The sequence below is a fragment of the Nerophis lumbriciformis genome, linkage group LG26, assembly GCF_033978685.3.
Source record: "Nerophis lumbriciformis linkage group LG26, RoL_Nlum_v2.1, whole genome shotgun sequence".
Lineage (NCBI taxonomy): Eukaryota > Metazoa > Chordata > Actinopteri > Syngnathiformes > Syngnathidae > Nerophis > Nerophis lumbriciformis.
Genome location: NC_084573.2, coordinates 12,982,113 through 12,997,500, shown reverse-complemented (window position 1 = coordinate 12,997,500; position 15,388 = coordinate 12,982,113). Strand labels below are relative to the sequence as shown.

Here is a 15,388-nt window from a genome sequence, read left to right as displayed (position 1 = left end):
TAAAAATAAATATGACATTTTTTTATAAATATTTCACTGTATGATAAAATGCAATAAAAATGTTTTTTTGCTGAAATGAACTGGTTTTGGGCCAGAATAACCTGAAAAGATAAAAAAATAAAAAATGGAGAAAATTCATTATTTGGTAAAAATAAATATGACATTTTTTTTTATAAATATTTCACTGTATGATAAAATGCAATAAAAATGATTTTTTTTTTTTCTGAAATAATCTGGTTTTGGGCCAGAATAACCTGAAAAAATTAAAAAAAAATGAAGAAAATTCATGATTTGGTAAAAATAAATATATCATTTTTTTATAAATATTTTACTGTATGATAAAATGCAATAAAAAATGTTTTTTTGCTGAAATAAACTGGTTTTGGGCCAGAATAACATGAAAAAATAAAAAAATAAAAAAAATGGAAAAAATTCATGATTTGGTAAAAATAAATATGACATTTTTTTATAAATATTTCACTGTATGATAAAATGCAATAAAAATGTTTTTTGCTGAAATGAACTGGTTTTGGGCCAAAATAACCTGAAAAGATTAAAAAAAAAAATGGAGAAAATTCATTATTTGGTAAAAATAAATATGACATTTTTTTAAATAAATATTTCACTGTATGATAAAATGCAATAAAAATGTTTTTTTTTCTGAAATAATCTGGTTTTGGGCCAGAATAACCTGAAAAAAATAAAAAAAATAAAAAAATGAAGAAAATTCATGATTTAGTAAAAATAAATATATAATTTTTTTATAAATATTTTACTGTATGATAAAATGCAATAAAAATGTTTTTTTGCTGAAATAAACTGGTTTTGGGCCAGAAAAATCTGAAAAAATAAAAAAATAAAAAATGGAGAAAATTCATGATTTGGTCAAAATAAATATGACATTTTTTTATAAATATTTTACTGAATGATAAAATGCAATAAAAATGTTTTTTGCTGAAATAAACTGGTTTTAGGCCAGAATAATCTGAAAAAATAAAAAAATAAAAAATGGAGAAAATTCATGACTTGGTAAAAATAAATATAACATTTTTTTTATATAAATATTTTACTGTATGATAAAATGCAATACAAATGTCTTTTGCTGAAATAAACTGGTTTTGGGCCAGAATAACCTGAAAAAATAAAAAAAATAAATGGAGAAAATTCATGATTGGTAAAAATAAATATAACATTTTTTTATAAATATTTTACTGTATGATAAAATGCAATACAAATGTTTTTTGCTGAAATAAACTGGTTTTGGGCCAGAATAACCTGAAAAAATAAAAAAAATAAAAAATTGAGAAAATTCATGATTTGGTAAAAATAAATATGACATTTTTTTATAAATATTTTACTGTATGATAAAATGCAATAAAAATGTTTTTTGCTGAAATAAACTGGTTTTGGGCCAGATTAACCTGAAAAAATAAAAAAATTAAAAATGGAGAAAATTCATGATTTAGTAAAAATAAATATAACATTTTGTTATAAATATTTTACTGTATGATAAAATGCAATACACATGTTTTTTGCTGAAATAAACTGTTTTTGGGCCAGAATAACCTATACAAAATAAAAAAAATTGAGAAAATTCATGATTTGGTAAAAATAAATATGACATTTTTTTATAAATATTTTACTGTATGATAAAATGCAATACAAATGTTTTTTGTTGAAATAAACTGGTTTTGGGCCAGAATAACCTGAAAAAATAAAAAAATAAATGGAGAAAATTCATGATTTAGTAAAAAATACAAAAATAAATGGAGAAAATTCATGATTTAGTAAAAATAAATATAACATTTTTTTTATAAATATTTTACTGTATGATAAAATTCAATAAAAATGTTTTTAGCTGAAATAAACCTACTTGACTGGGTGGACGAACATGGCCGGTTTGGGTGGTTGCGTTCCAGCAGTTGTTCTGGTCTCGGTTCCGGTCCACGGTCTCCACAGGCGAGACTGCGGGTTCGCGTCGTTGTTGCCGCGTGGAGCCAAAAGATTAAATCCACCAACGTCCATGGCTGCAGTGGAGAAAAAAGTACGATCCTCGGGGCGTGGGGCTTCCGATGTGAGTCCGAGGGGATGCCAAGGTCCTCCTTTTTATCCGCGCTGCCAAATTGGACTTTTGACGCGTCTCCAAAGTGTGGAGGTGTGAAGTCACACCGGAGCAAACCTCACACCATATGGACCAAACTTGCCCCGTTTTGGAGGTTTGGGGTCGTTATTTGAGATAAAATATATCATTTTATAACAAAATGTGTCTCTATAAAGGCTAAACCAGTGCGTTTTTACGCACCAAAATTGCGCAATTTGATATATAGCATAGGTCTATATAAGAAAAAATAGTTACTTAAAAGTATCAATCAAGGAATAAAACCACATTTAAATGTTAAAAAGCGAACATTAAAGCACATTTGTAAGCTTTTCCTCCCATTAAAAGCTCATATCTGCGCACCATTTGGGTGATGGGAGGTGTGAAGACACACGCGTCCCACTTGACAGACCCCCCCGCTGCGTGGGTGATGGAAGGGGGGCGACACGCGTCCGCCTTTGTGTGCACGAGCATGATTGAAAAAAAAAAAAAAAGGAGAAAGGGGGGCATCGGAGTGAAGTGGGCATGTTGTGCAGGGGCCCCCACGCACAGGGTCGTTTAATTGTGTAAAATATAAAATACACATGTGGATATAAAATAGATATAATCAACAATAAGGTTCAGAATCAGAATATGATTAATGATAAGGTTGCTTGAATCCAATTAAGGACGCGACCCCCCTAACAAAAGTACAACAATTTCCTTCAATTATGACTTCACTCGACACAGACGTCATGACGTCATCAAAGCGCGCCTGTAAGCATTCACACACACCGCACCAAACATTTTGGGATGAGAGTGAAGAAGGATCCATAAATCTATCATTAAAGTTTGTCTAATATTTCACTTTTGCATCCCACTGTACATAACTGTGGTGCGTTCAAGGACCCTCGGTTGAAGTAACGAACACTATAGTTTTTTTAAAGACAAAGGGAGACTTCACTCACGGTCGATGCACAAATTCTAATAACATCCTAATAATGATGATGTATTATTGGTATTATCCACTAATGATACCGTCCCAGCAGGCACAAGACGTTGATACAACGTTGATTCGACATACATGTTCTTTAAAACAGACGTTTAAACAATGTTGCAAAAATAGTTTGTGGATTGCGACAACGTTGATGTCCAACGTTGTTGGTTTGGGAAATGACCACGTTTCTGAGGTCCAATCAACGGCACAACCTGACATTGAATAAATGTCGCCAAAAAGCATGTTGTTTCAACTTTGTATTTGTGTTGTAGAATATTGGTTGGGAAATGACCCAAAAATCAACGGTCAAATCAACATCAGGACCCAACATTGATTAAAAATGGTCAAAAAGCATGTTGTTTCAACTTTGTATTTGTGTTGTAGAATATTGGTTGGGAAATGACCGAATTTCAATGGTCAAATCAAATTCAGAACCCAACATTGATTAAACGTCATCAAAAAGCATGTGGTTTCAACATATTTGTGATGTAGAATATTGGTTGGAAAATGGCCAAATTTCAATGGTCAAATCAACGTCAGAACACGACATTGATTAAACGTCGTCAAAATACATGTTGTTTTTACGTTATATTTGTGTTGTAGAATATTGGTTGGGAAATGACCAAATTTCAACGGTCAAATCAACGTCACAACCTGACATTGATTAAAAGTCGTCAAAAAGCATGTTGTTTTAACGTTGTATTTGTGTTGTAGAATATTGGTTGTAAAATGACCGAATTTCAATGGTCAAATCTACGTCAGAACACAGCATTGGTTAAATGTCGTCAAAAAGCATGTTTCAACGTTGTATTTGTGTTGTAGAATATTGGTTGGGAAATGACCCAAAAATCAATGGTCAAATCAACATCAGGACCCAACATTGATTAAACGTCGTCAAAAAGCATGTTGTTTCAACGTTGTATTTGTGTTGTAGAATATTGGTTGGGGCAATGACCCAAAAATCAATGGTCAAATCAACATCAGAACTCAACATTGATTAAACGTCGTCAAAAAGTATGTTGTTTCAACGTCGTAATAGTGTTGTAGAATATTGGTTGGAAAATGACCAAATTTCAACGGTCAAATCAACGTCAGAACTCAACATTGATTAAACATCGTCAAAAAGCATGTTAGTTCAACGTTGTACTTGTGTTGTAGAATATTGGTTGGGAAATTACCAAATTTCAATGGTCAAATCATTGTCACAACCTGACATTGATTAAACGTCGTCAAAAAGCATGTTGTTTCAACGTTGTATTTGTGTTGTAAAAAATTGGTTGGGAAATGACCAAATGTCAATGGTCAAATCATTGTCACAACCTGACGTTGATTAAACGTCATCAATTGCATGTTGTTTCAACATTATATTTGTGTTGTAGAATATTGGTTGGGAAATGAGCAAAAAAACAATGGTCAAATCAACGTCAGGACCCAACATTGATTAAACGTCGTCAAAAAGCATGTTTCAACGTTGTATTTGTGTTGTAGAATATTGGTTGGGAAATGACCCAAAAATCAACGGTCAAATCAACATCAGGACCCAACATTGATTAAAAATGGTCAAAAAGCATGTTGTTTCAACTTTGTATTTGTGTTGTAGAAAAGTGGTTGGGAAATGACCAAAAGTCAATGGTCAAATCAACATCAGAACCCAACATTGATTAAATGTTGTCAAAAAGCATGTTGTTTCAACAGTGTATTTGTGTTGTAGAATATCGGTTGGAAAATGACCGAATTTCAATGGTCAAATCAACATCAGGACCCAACATTGATTAAACGTCGTCAAAAAGCATGTTGTTTCAACGTTGTATTTGTGTTGTAGAATATTGGTTGGGGCAATGACCCAAAAATCAATGGTCAAATCAACATCAGAACTCAACATTGATTAAACGTCGTCAAAAAGTATGTTGTTTCAACGTCGTAATAGTGTTGTAGAATATTGGTTGGAAAATGACCAAATTTCAACGGTCAAATCAACGTCAGAACTCAACATTGATTAAACATCGTCAAAAAGCATGTTAGTTCAACGTTGTACTTGTGTTGTAGAATATTGGTTGGGAAATTACCAAATTTCAATGGTCAAATCATTGTCACAACCTGACATTGATTAAACGTCGTCAAAAAGCATGTTGTTTCAACGTTGTATTTGTGTTGTAAAAAATTGGTTGGGAAATGACCAAATGTCAATGGTCAAATCATTGTCACAACCTGACGTTGATTAAACGTCATCAATTGCATGTTGTTTCAACATTATATTTGTGTTGTAGAATATTGGTTGGGAAATGAGCAAAAAAACAATGGTCAAATCAACGTCAGGACCCAACATTGATTAAACGTCGTCAAAAAGCATGTTTCAACGTTGTATTTGTGTTGTAGAATATTGGTTGGGAAATGACCCAAAAATCAACGGTCAAATCAACATCAGGACCCAACATTGATTAAAAATGGTCAAAAAGCATGTTGTTTCAACTTTGTATTTGTGTTGTAGAAAAGTGGTTGGGAAATGACCAAAAGTCAATGGTCAAATCAACATCAGAACCCAACATTGATTAAATGTTGTCAAAAAGCATGTTGTTTCAACAGTGTATTTGTGTTGTAGAATATCGGTTGGAAAATGACCGAATTTCAATGGTCAAATCAACATCAGGACCCAACATTGATTAAACGTCGTCAAAAAGCATGTTGTTTCAACGTTGTATTTGTGTTGTAGAATATTGGTTGGGAAATGACCAAATTTCAATGGTCAAATCAACGTCAGAACCCAACATTGATTGAATGTCGTCAAAAAGCATGTTGTTTCAACGTCGTATTTGTGTTGTATAATATTGTTTGGGAAATGACCAAATTTCAACGGTCAAATCAACGTCAGAACCCAACATTGATTAAACGTCCTCAAAAAGCATGTTGTTTCAACGTTATATTTGTGTTGTAGAATATTGGTTGGGAAATGAGCAAAAAAACAATGGTCAAATCAACGTCAGAACCCAACATTGATTAAACGTCGTCAAAAAGCATGTTTCAACGTTGTATTTGTGTTGTAGAATATTGGTCGGGAAATGACCGAATTTCAATGGTCAAATCAACGTCAGAACACAACATTGATTAAACGTCGTCAAAAAGCATGTTGTTTCAATGTTGTATTTGTGTTGTAGAAAAGTGGTTGGGAAATGACCAAATTTCAATGGTCAAATCAACGTCAGAACCCAACATTGATTAAATGTCATCAAAAAGCATGTTGTTTCAACATCGTATTTGTGTTGTATAATATTGTTTGGGAAATGACCAAATTTCAAAGGTCAAATCTACGTCAGAACCCAACATTGATTAAACGTCGTCAAAAAGTATGTTGTTTCAACGTTGTATTTGTGTTGTAGAATATTGGTCGGGAAATGACCCAAAAATCAATGGTCAAATCAACGTCAGAACCCAACATTGATTAAACGTCGTCAAAAAGCATGTTTCAACGTTGTATTTGTGTTGTAGAATATTGGTCGGGAAATGACCGAATTTCAATGGTCAAATCAACGTCAGAACACAACATTGATTAAACGTCGTCAAAAAGCATGTTGTCCCAGCGTTGTATTTGTGTTGTAGAATATTAGTTGGGAAATGACCCACTTGTGTAAAACACACACACACACACACACACACACACACAAACACACAAACACACACACTCACACACACATCATTAGTTTGTAAGGACATTTTGTATGAGTGCAAAGCTGTTTAACAAATAAAAACAAAGTGTAATCAACTGATTTAATTAAGTCCCATTTGCAGTGTTTTCTCCCAGTAAATCAGTAGGGGGCAGTGCAAAGCTACATGCTGGGATAGGAGTTGAGTGATAGGTAGATAAAAGTGTGTGTGTGTGTGTGTGTGTGTGTGTGTGTGTGTGTGTGTGTGTGTGTGTGTGTGTGTGTGTGTGTGTGTGTGTGTGTGTGTGTGTGTGTGTGTGTGTGTGTGTGTGTGTGTGTGTGTGTGTGTGTGTGTGTGTGTGTGTGTGTGTGTGTGTGTGTGTGTGTCGCACCTCATTTAGGGATAATGGATGCCACATTTGCTGTAGGTCCTTTGGTGAGATGTGTGTGTTTTAAAGGCGACTCTTCTTCAACTTGCAGCATCTGAGGACAAAAAGAGCACAAGTTTAAAGGAAAAAAAAAAGTAAAGAAAAAGAAGTCCACATTCACTATAATGATGTTTTTTTTATAATGAATAGATGGTAAAAAAAAACCATAACAATATTATTTTTCTTTTTTTCGTACATGTTTTACATTAAATAAAAGTAACTATATTTTATTGACTTATTTTCATAACTTGTAATATTTCAAATTTATTCCTGTAACATTATTCTTTTCCCTCTTTATAAGATTACCATTTTTTTCCCCCAACATTACGGCTTACTGTGTTTTTTTTCTCCACTTAAAAAAACTTTACTCACAGTTCTTATCCTTCCACTCGTAATGTTATGACTTATGATTTTCATACTATCACTTTATTTGCACATAGTCTCATAACATGATAGCTTTCTTTTAATGTGACAAATGTATTTTCTTGTTTTGTAACTTTATTAGTGCAGAATTTCAGTTTTTTTTTCCGTATCATTGCAATTTTCTTTGAACAGATTTTGCTACTTTACGACTTTAACTTTATTTTCTTCCTCATAATATTACCACTCTTCTACAAAACCCAAAAGCAGTGAACTTGGCAAGTTGTGTAAATCAGTGGTCCCCAACCACCGGGCCGCGGCCCGGTACCGGTCTGTGGACCGATTGGTACCGGGCCACACAAGAAATAAAAAAAAAATAAAAACAATTTAAAAAATACTTTTTTATTTTATTTTGTATTTTTTCAAATTAAATCAACATAAAAAATACAATATATACATTATATATCAATATAGATCAATACAGTCTGCAGGGATACAGTCCGTAAGCAAACATGATTGTATTTCTTTATGACAAAAAAAATAAAAATAAAAATGTGTAAATCCTTTTCAAGTTATATTCAATTGAAAGACAAGAAATTTAATGTTCCAACAGGAAAACTTTGTTATTTTTTGCAAATATTAGCTCATTTGGAATTTGATGCCTGCAAAATGTTTCAAAAAAGCTGGCACAAGTGGCAAAAAAGACTGACAAAGTTGAGGAATGCTCATCAAACACTTATTTGGAACATCCCACGGGTGAAAAGGCTAATTGGGAACAGGTGGGTGCCATGATTGGGTATAAAAGCAGCTTCCATGAAATGCTCAGTCATTCACAAACAAGGACGGGGCGAGGGTCACCACTTTGTCAACAAATGCGTGAGCAAATTGTTTAAGAACAACATTTCTCAACGAGCTATTGCAAGGAATTTAGGGATTTCAACATCTACGGTCTGTAATATCATCAAAAGGTTCAGAGAATCTGGAGAAAACACTGCACGTAAGCAATGATGATACGGACCTTCGATCCCTCAGGCGGTACCGCATCAAAAAGCGACATCAGTCTGTAAAGGATATCACCACATGGGCTCAGGAACACTTCATAAAAACAGTAATTACAGTTGGTCGCTACATCTGTAAGTGTTACGGCGGGATTCGCTCCCCCGGGATGCAAACGGATCACTCCGGACAGGACTTGCAGGTAGGAACATGATTTATTTTTGAAAATCAAAGAAGTACAAAAACAGAAAACAAGCCGAAGGGACAACGTGCCGATCGCACTCGAAGCTAAGGTTACCACTTAGCATAGACTAAAGACAAGCGATACTCACGTAACAGCTGCCTGAAGCAAACAATGAAGCCAGGCCGACTGACCTGGCAAAGGCAGGCTTAAATAATGCCTCTGATTAGTGCTCGGGAAACAGGTGAGCGTCCCGAACACCAATCAGAGGCAGGTGAAAATAATAAGCAACCATGGTAACTAAAACAAACTCAAGGGTGAACAAAACAGGAACTGAGGGAGTCCAAAACTAACCGAAAATACCAAAACATGATCCGGGCCATGGATCATGACAGTAAGTGCAAGTTAAAACTCTACTATGCAAAGCGAAAGCCATTTATCAACAACACCCAGTAACGCTGCCGGCTTCGCTGGGCCCGAGCTCATCTAAGATGGACTGATGCAAAGTGTAAAAGTGTTCTGTGGTCTGACGAGTTCACATTTCAAATTGTTTTTGGAAACTGTGGACGTCGTGTCCTCCGGACCAAAGAGGAAAAGAACTATCCGGATTGTTATAGGCACAAAGTTGAAAAGCCAGCATCTGTGATGGTATGGGGGTGTATTAGTGCCCAAGACATGGGTAACTTACACATCTGTGAAGGCGCCATTAATGCTGAAAGGTACACATTAGGGGGCGTTATCATGGACGCCCCTGCTTATTTCAGCAAGACGATGCCAAGCCACGTGTTACATCAACGTGGCTTCATAGTAAAAGAGTGCGGGTACTAGACTGGCCTGCCTGTAGTCCAGACCTGTCTCCCATTGAAAATGTGTGGTGCATTATGAAGCCTAAAATACCACAACGGAGATCCCCGGACTGTTGAACAACTTAAGTTGTACATCAAGCAAGAATGGGAAAGAATTCCACCTGAAAAGCTTCAAAAATTGGTCTCCTCAGTTCCCAAACGTTAACTGAGTGTTGTTAAAAGGAAAGGTCATGTAACACAGTGGTGAACATGCCCATGTGACAACTTTTTTGCAATGTGTTGCTGCCATTAAATTCTAAAAAAAAATGCTGTTTCTCAGTTGGAACGTTAAATATCTTGTCTTTGCAGTCTATTCAATTGAATATAAGCTGAAAAGGATTTGTAAATCATTGTATTCTGTTTTTATTTACCATTTACACAACGTGCCAACTTCACTGGTTTTGGGTTTTGTACTTTGTTCGACTTTTGTTGAGTCACCATATCCTTCTGCCTGCTAAGTGTAAAAGCAAAGTTATAAAATAAAAAATAAAAAAACAAGCCTCTGTGTCCACTTTTGCTTCCCAGCACGAGTCGAGCGTGGTCCTTTATAATTGGACTGGAAAGGAGAAAGGCAATTTAACAGGCTTTTGTGGCAATGGGGACAAAGAAGCTGAAGCTTGAACTTACTGATATGTTTAGTTTCCTCCATTCAGACCTTTCTTGTGGGTATATTGGATGGATACACTGCAAAAACTGAAATCTAAGTACCGGTAAGATGAAATACAAACCCCGTTTCCATATGAGTTGGGAAATTGTGTTAGATGCAAATATAAACGGAATACAATGATTTGCAAATCCTTTTCAACCCATATTCAGTTGAATGCACTACAAAGACAAGATATTTGATGTTCAAACTCATAAACTTTATTTTTTTTTTGCAAATAATAATTAACTTACAATTTCATGGCTGCAACACGTGCCAAAGTAGTTGGGAAAGGGCATGTTCACCACTGTGTTACATGGCCTTTCCTTTTAACAACACTCAATAAACCTTTGGGAACTGAGGAAACACATTTTTTAAGCTTCTCAGGTGGAATTATTTCCCATTCTTGCTTGATGTACAGCTTAAGTTGTTCAACAGTCCGGGGTCTCCGTTGTGGTATTTTAGGCTTCATAATGCGCCACACATTTTCAATGGGAGACAGGTCTGGACTACAGGCAGGCCAGTCTAGTACCCGCACTCTTTTACTATGAAGCCACGTTGATGTAACACGTGGCTAGGCATTGTCTTGCTGAAATAAACAAGAATGACAAACACATTTTGGGAGAACATCCACACCGTAACACAACATAAACACAACAGAACAAATACCCAGAACACTGCAGCCCCCCCCCCCCCACACACACACCTTGTAGCGTAGTGCTGCAAAGGGCTCTGGGTATTTGTTCTGTTGTGTTTATGTTGTGTTACGGTGTGGACGTTCTCCCGAAATGTGTTTGTCATTCTTGTTTGGTGTGGGTTCACAGTGTGGCGCATATTTCTAACAGTGTTAAAGTTGTTTATACGGCCACCCTCAGTGTAACCTGTATCACCGTTGATCAAGTATGCGTTTGCATTCCCTTGTGTGCGCGTGCAGAAGCCGCACATATTATGTGACTGGGCCAGCACTCGTTGGACTGGATGAAAAGCGGGCGTGGCGATTTTCGGGAGGGGCGCTGAAGTTTGGGAGTCTCCCGGGAGGGTTGGCAAGTACGAGAATTAGCGGTAAGTTCAAATAAAATACCCCTCATTTTAGTATATATTTTTTTCTTGTTTTTGAACTCTGACTTTTTGTAGTGCATTGAAAATATAGAACATTACACACGGCGCTCAAAAATCCATCAAAATGTTTTAGTACGACTTTGGTAAGCTATGAAGCCGCGCCGCTTGATGGATTGTACTGTGCTTCAACATACCAGAATTATTATGGTGTGTGTATAACATACTTGCCAACCTTGAGACCTTTGATTTCGGGAGGTGGGGGGTGGGGGCGTGGTCGGGGGTGGGGCGTGGTTGGGGGCGTGGTTAAGAGGGGAGGAGTATGTTGACAGCTAGAATTCATCAAGTCAAGTATTTCATATATATATATATATATATATATATATATATATATATATATATATATATATATCTACATCCTGAAAATATGCAAACAAAACTGTGTTTAGATAATTGATACTTCAAACTTGCATAAATAAATATTAAGGAATATAACATAACTTGGCTTCTGAGAGTTTCAAAATGTAATGAATAAAATGCTAAAGTTGTTGATAAACAAGCAATTATTTTAATATTTAAATATGGTCATTTTAAATGAATTATTATGATAATTTAAAATCAATTATTTCAAATATGTTTATTTTAATGTGTAATTCTATGGCTGGATGTAATAAGGAGTCAGGAAAAAATACAAATAAAAATACAATTAATTTTGATGTTTTTAGCAAACTATAGTAAACATGTATTTATTTTTATTTTTATTTTTTAATAATAAATATATTTATTTTTAGGTAAGATAAACATAATAATACAATTTATTTCTAGTCTGTATGATTTAGTTCTTGTCACCCTGTTGTCCTCCCGTCATGAAAAAAGGCTTTCCTCACTCAGGTCCGCATGGAACTGGAGGGGGCGTGGCTTCCAGCTCCGGCTGAAAATCGGTAGATTTTCGGGAGAATATTTGTCCCGGGAGGTTTTCGGGAGAGGCGCTGAATTTCGGGAGTCTCCCGGAAAATTCGGGAGGGTTGGCAAGTATGGTGTATAAGGTAAGCCTTTTGTTTCGCAATATTATGCAAAAGCAACTTTTCTTTTACCTGCTGATCTGTATTTGGGATCTGCATAAGTCCTGGAAACCCAAGGAACTTTAGTTATTAGAGAGTTCCGGTCGGAACATTGACTTTTTGCAGTGTAGATAGCGATTGATAGATAGCCATTTGGGTGTTAGGGGTGAGGTGTGAACACACACATGTCCTACTGTCACTCCCTGCTGTTGGGATGATGGAAGAAGGAATGGTGGGGGGGTAAACGACATGTGTCAGCCTTGTGTACACACACAAAGGTTTGGGAGGGGCAGTCACATGTAAACATGAGCAGATGCAGTAATGGAAAAAAAATATCATTTTGTTTACAGCACACAAATGGGCGAACGATCCGACATATCAACGCTCCGGGCTAACAAACTGTGTCTCTGTTGTCTCTCCAAACACAAAAAATGGTCGTCAACCTCCTCCAACGTGCACTCGCCACCCATTTCTCTTTAACAACGACTGGTTAAGGTCGACCCAACATGCTACCGACTTGTGGCATCCTGACGCATCTGGATAAGTGCTTATAAAAGACTAATGTTCGGGTCGGTCTGCACCACATCTCGCTTTCAACGTCGTCCCGAGCGTTACCTTGGAAACCACCTGGTCAGATGCAATGCTCGCATAGAAATTAGAGCAAAGAGAAGCGTGTGCAAGGTTGAAACTCACTGGTCGAATTTGCATAATTGGCTTTTAAAATGACTGGTTAATATTTGCATCGCTTTCACAGTAATTTACTATAAAAAAAAATGTTTACAGCAATTTACTATAACTGCAGAGCTGGGATTTCACAGCTAATTACCATAAAGTTGCAACTACAACCATATATACTGTAACGTCACAACTGTATTGTTGTAATTTTATTGTTAGTTGCTCTCAGCAAACCACCATTTAGTTAAAGTAGCAATGATTGTCACACACACACTAGGTGTGGCGAAATTATTCTCTGCATTTGACCCATCACCCTTGATCACCCCCTGAGAGGTGAGGGGAGCAGTGAGCAGCAGCGGTGGCAGCGCCCGGGAATATTTTTTTTTGGTGATTTAACCCCCGATTCCAACCCTTGATGCTGAGTGCCAAGCAGGGAGGTAATGGGTCCCATTTTTATAGTCTTTGGTATGACTCGGCCGGGGTTTGAACTCACAACCTACCGGACGCTCTAACCACTCGGCCACTGAGTAGGTTGTGTAGAGGATGCATATATGTTTAAGAGTTCTTTCTTTTTACATAGCCATTTTTAGAGTATCTAGTACTTTTCCTTTGTATATTCTACTAGTTTCTCTTGTGTTCAGAGGTCTGTTTAGTGTCTTAAACCATCGGAATGTGAAATACAACCCCCACTCTTTTCTTATCAGTGTTGTGAGGGGGAGAGATGGGGGCTTTCTTTGTGTGCAAGGAGTTGTTTTTTCCGTTTGAATGTCAGATCAATTAGAGTAGCCGATATGAATGTATTGGTTACACTGATCTCCTAAAGCTTTAGTAAAACTTGAAAATATTCCAATTCTGTCTTGATGGTCCTTATTACTCAGCATATATGTCATCAAAAGAACTTGGGATTGACCAGTAACTTAGATTCCCTGGGAGGAAGAGCTGGTCGACGCAACAGTTGCAACGTACCGTATTTTCCGGACTATAAGGTGCATCTAAATTCTTTTTTTTTTCTCCACAAAACTCGACAGTGCGCCCTATAACCCGGTGCGCCTAATGTACGGATTAATTCTGGTTTTGCTTACCGCCCTCAAAGCAATTTTATTTGGTACATGGTGTAATGATAAGTGTGACCAGTAGATGGCAGTCATACATGAGAGATACGCGTAGACTGCAATATGACGCCTGTAAACAACGCCAAAACTTTAATAGTTCCATTGAAAATAAAATCCGTCAAAATGTTTTAGTATGACATTGAAGCCGCACCGCTTGATGGATAGTTGAATAGTAGATGGCAGTCAAACATAAGATATACATGTAGACTGCACTACGATGGCAATGTGACTCAAGTAAACAACACCAACATTTTATATGTTCCACACTGCAAAAACTGAAATCTAAGTAAGATTAAATATCTCAAATAAGGGTGATATTTGCTTATTTTCTGTCTGATAAGATCATTCTTCTCACTAAGCAGATTTTATGTTAGTATTTTTACTTGTTTTAAGGGTTTTTGTCCTAAATTATATCAGTAAGATATTACAGCTTGTAGCTGAGATTTGATGACCTATATTGAGTAAAACATGCTTGAAACTAGAATATCAACTGTTGCAAAGCTGTGTCATCAAAACTCACAAGTATAAAACTACTTTTTTAAAGTAATAATTTCTTACTTCAAGCATGAAAAAAATGAATCATGACTTTGACACAATTGTGTCTCATATTAAAACAGATGACAGCCAAATGGACTTTGCTGTTTTATTTTCAATGAAACAATAGAAAATGCGTACTCATATAGTAGTACAGTTGTTATTAGTGAGAATAAACTTATTTGAAGGTATTTTTGGGTTCATTGAGGTTAGCTAATTTTACTTTTTTGGAAATTATATACCAGCCAAATTTTCTTGTTCTACTGGCAGATAATTTTGCTTAGTTAAAATAAAATACGCCTAATTTTTGTATTTTTTTTCTTGTTTTTGAACACTGACTTTTTGCAGCGCATTGAAAATATAGAACATTACACACGGCGCTCAAAAATCTGTCAAAATGTTTTAGTACGACTTTGGTAAGCTATGAAGCCGCACCGCTTGATGGATTGTACTGTGCTTCAACATACGAGTATTATACCGTGTCTATAAAGTAAAACATATTATTTAGCTTTTTGTTTCACAATATTATGCAAAAGCAACTTTTCTTTTACCTGCTGATCTGTATTTGGGATCTGCATAAGTCCTGAAAATTTGGGCGCGTCCGCAAGCTTCTTATTTTTCTCTATCTTCTTGTTATGGGACATTCATCCTCCACTGTTGCCATTTGTAATATAAAGTAGTGTAAAGTTCTTACTTATATCTGTCAGTAAACTCGCCATGAAAGCGCTAAAACATACCGGTGTAGTGAGTTTACATTATTCACCCAAGGATCTTTAGTTATTAGA

The 15,388-nt window shown here is 35.9% G+C and overlaps 1 protein-coding gene and 1 long non-coding RNA gene across 2 annotated transcripts in view; both read right to left on the bottom strand.

The window, feature by feature from the left end:
• Window positions 1–2,058, bottom strand: part of LOC133623574 (protein ripply2-like) — a 2,575-nt gene extending 517 nt beyond the window's left edge. Inside the window, exon 1 of the mRNA XM_061986794.1 lies at window positions 1,874–2,058. Within this exon, the coding sequence (XP_061842778.1) occupies window positions 1,874–2,025 (152 nt within the window). The 5' untranslated portion in view covers window positions 2,026–2,058. The remainder of the gene's footprint in view (window positions 1–1,873) is intronic.
• The window catches only part of LOC133623882 (uncharacterized), a 130,220-nt gene that overhangs the window by 18,090 nt on the left and 96,742 nt on the right, over window positions 1–15,388 (bottom strand). Inside the window, exon 3 of the long non-coding RNA XR_009817947.2 lies at window positions 7,105–7,195. This is a non-coding gene — a long non-coding RNA (uncharacterized lncRNA). The remainder of the gene's footprint in view (window positions 1–7,104; window positions 7,196–15,388) is intronic.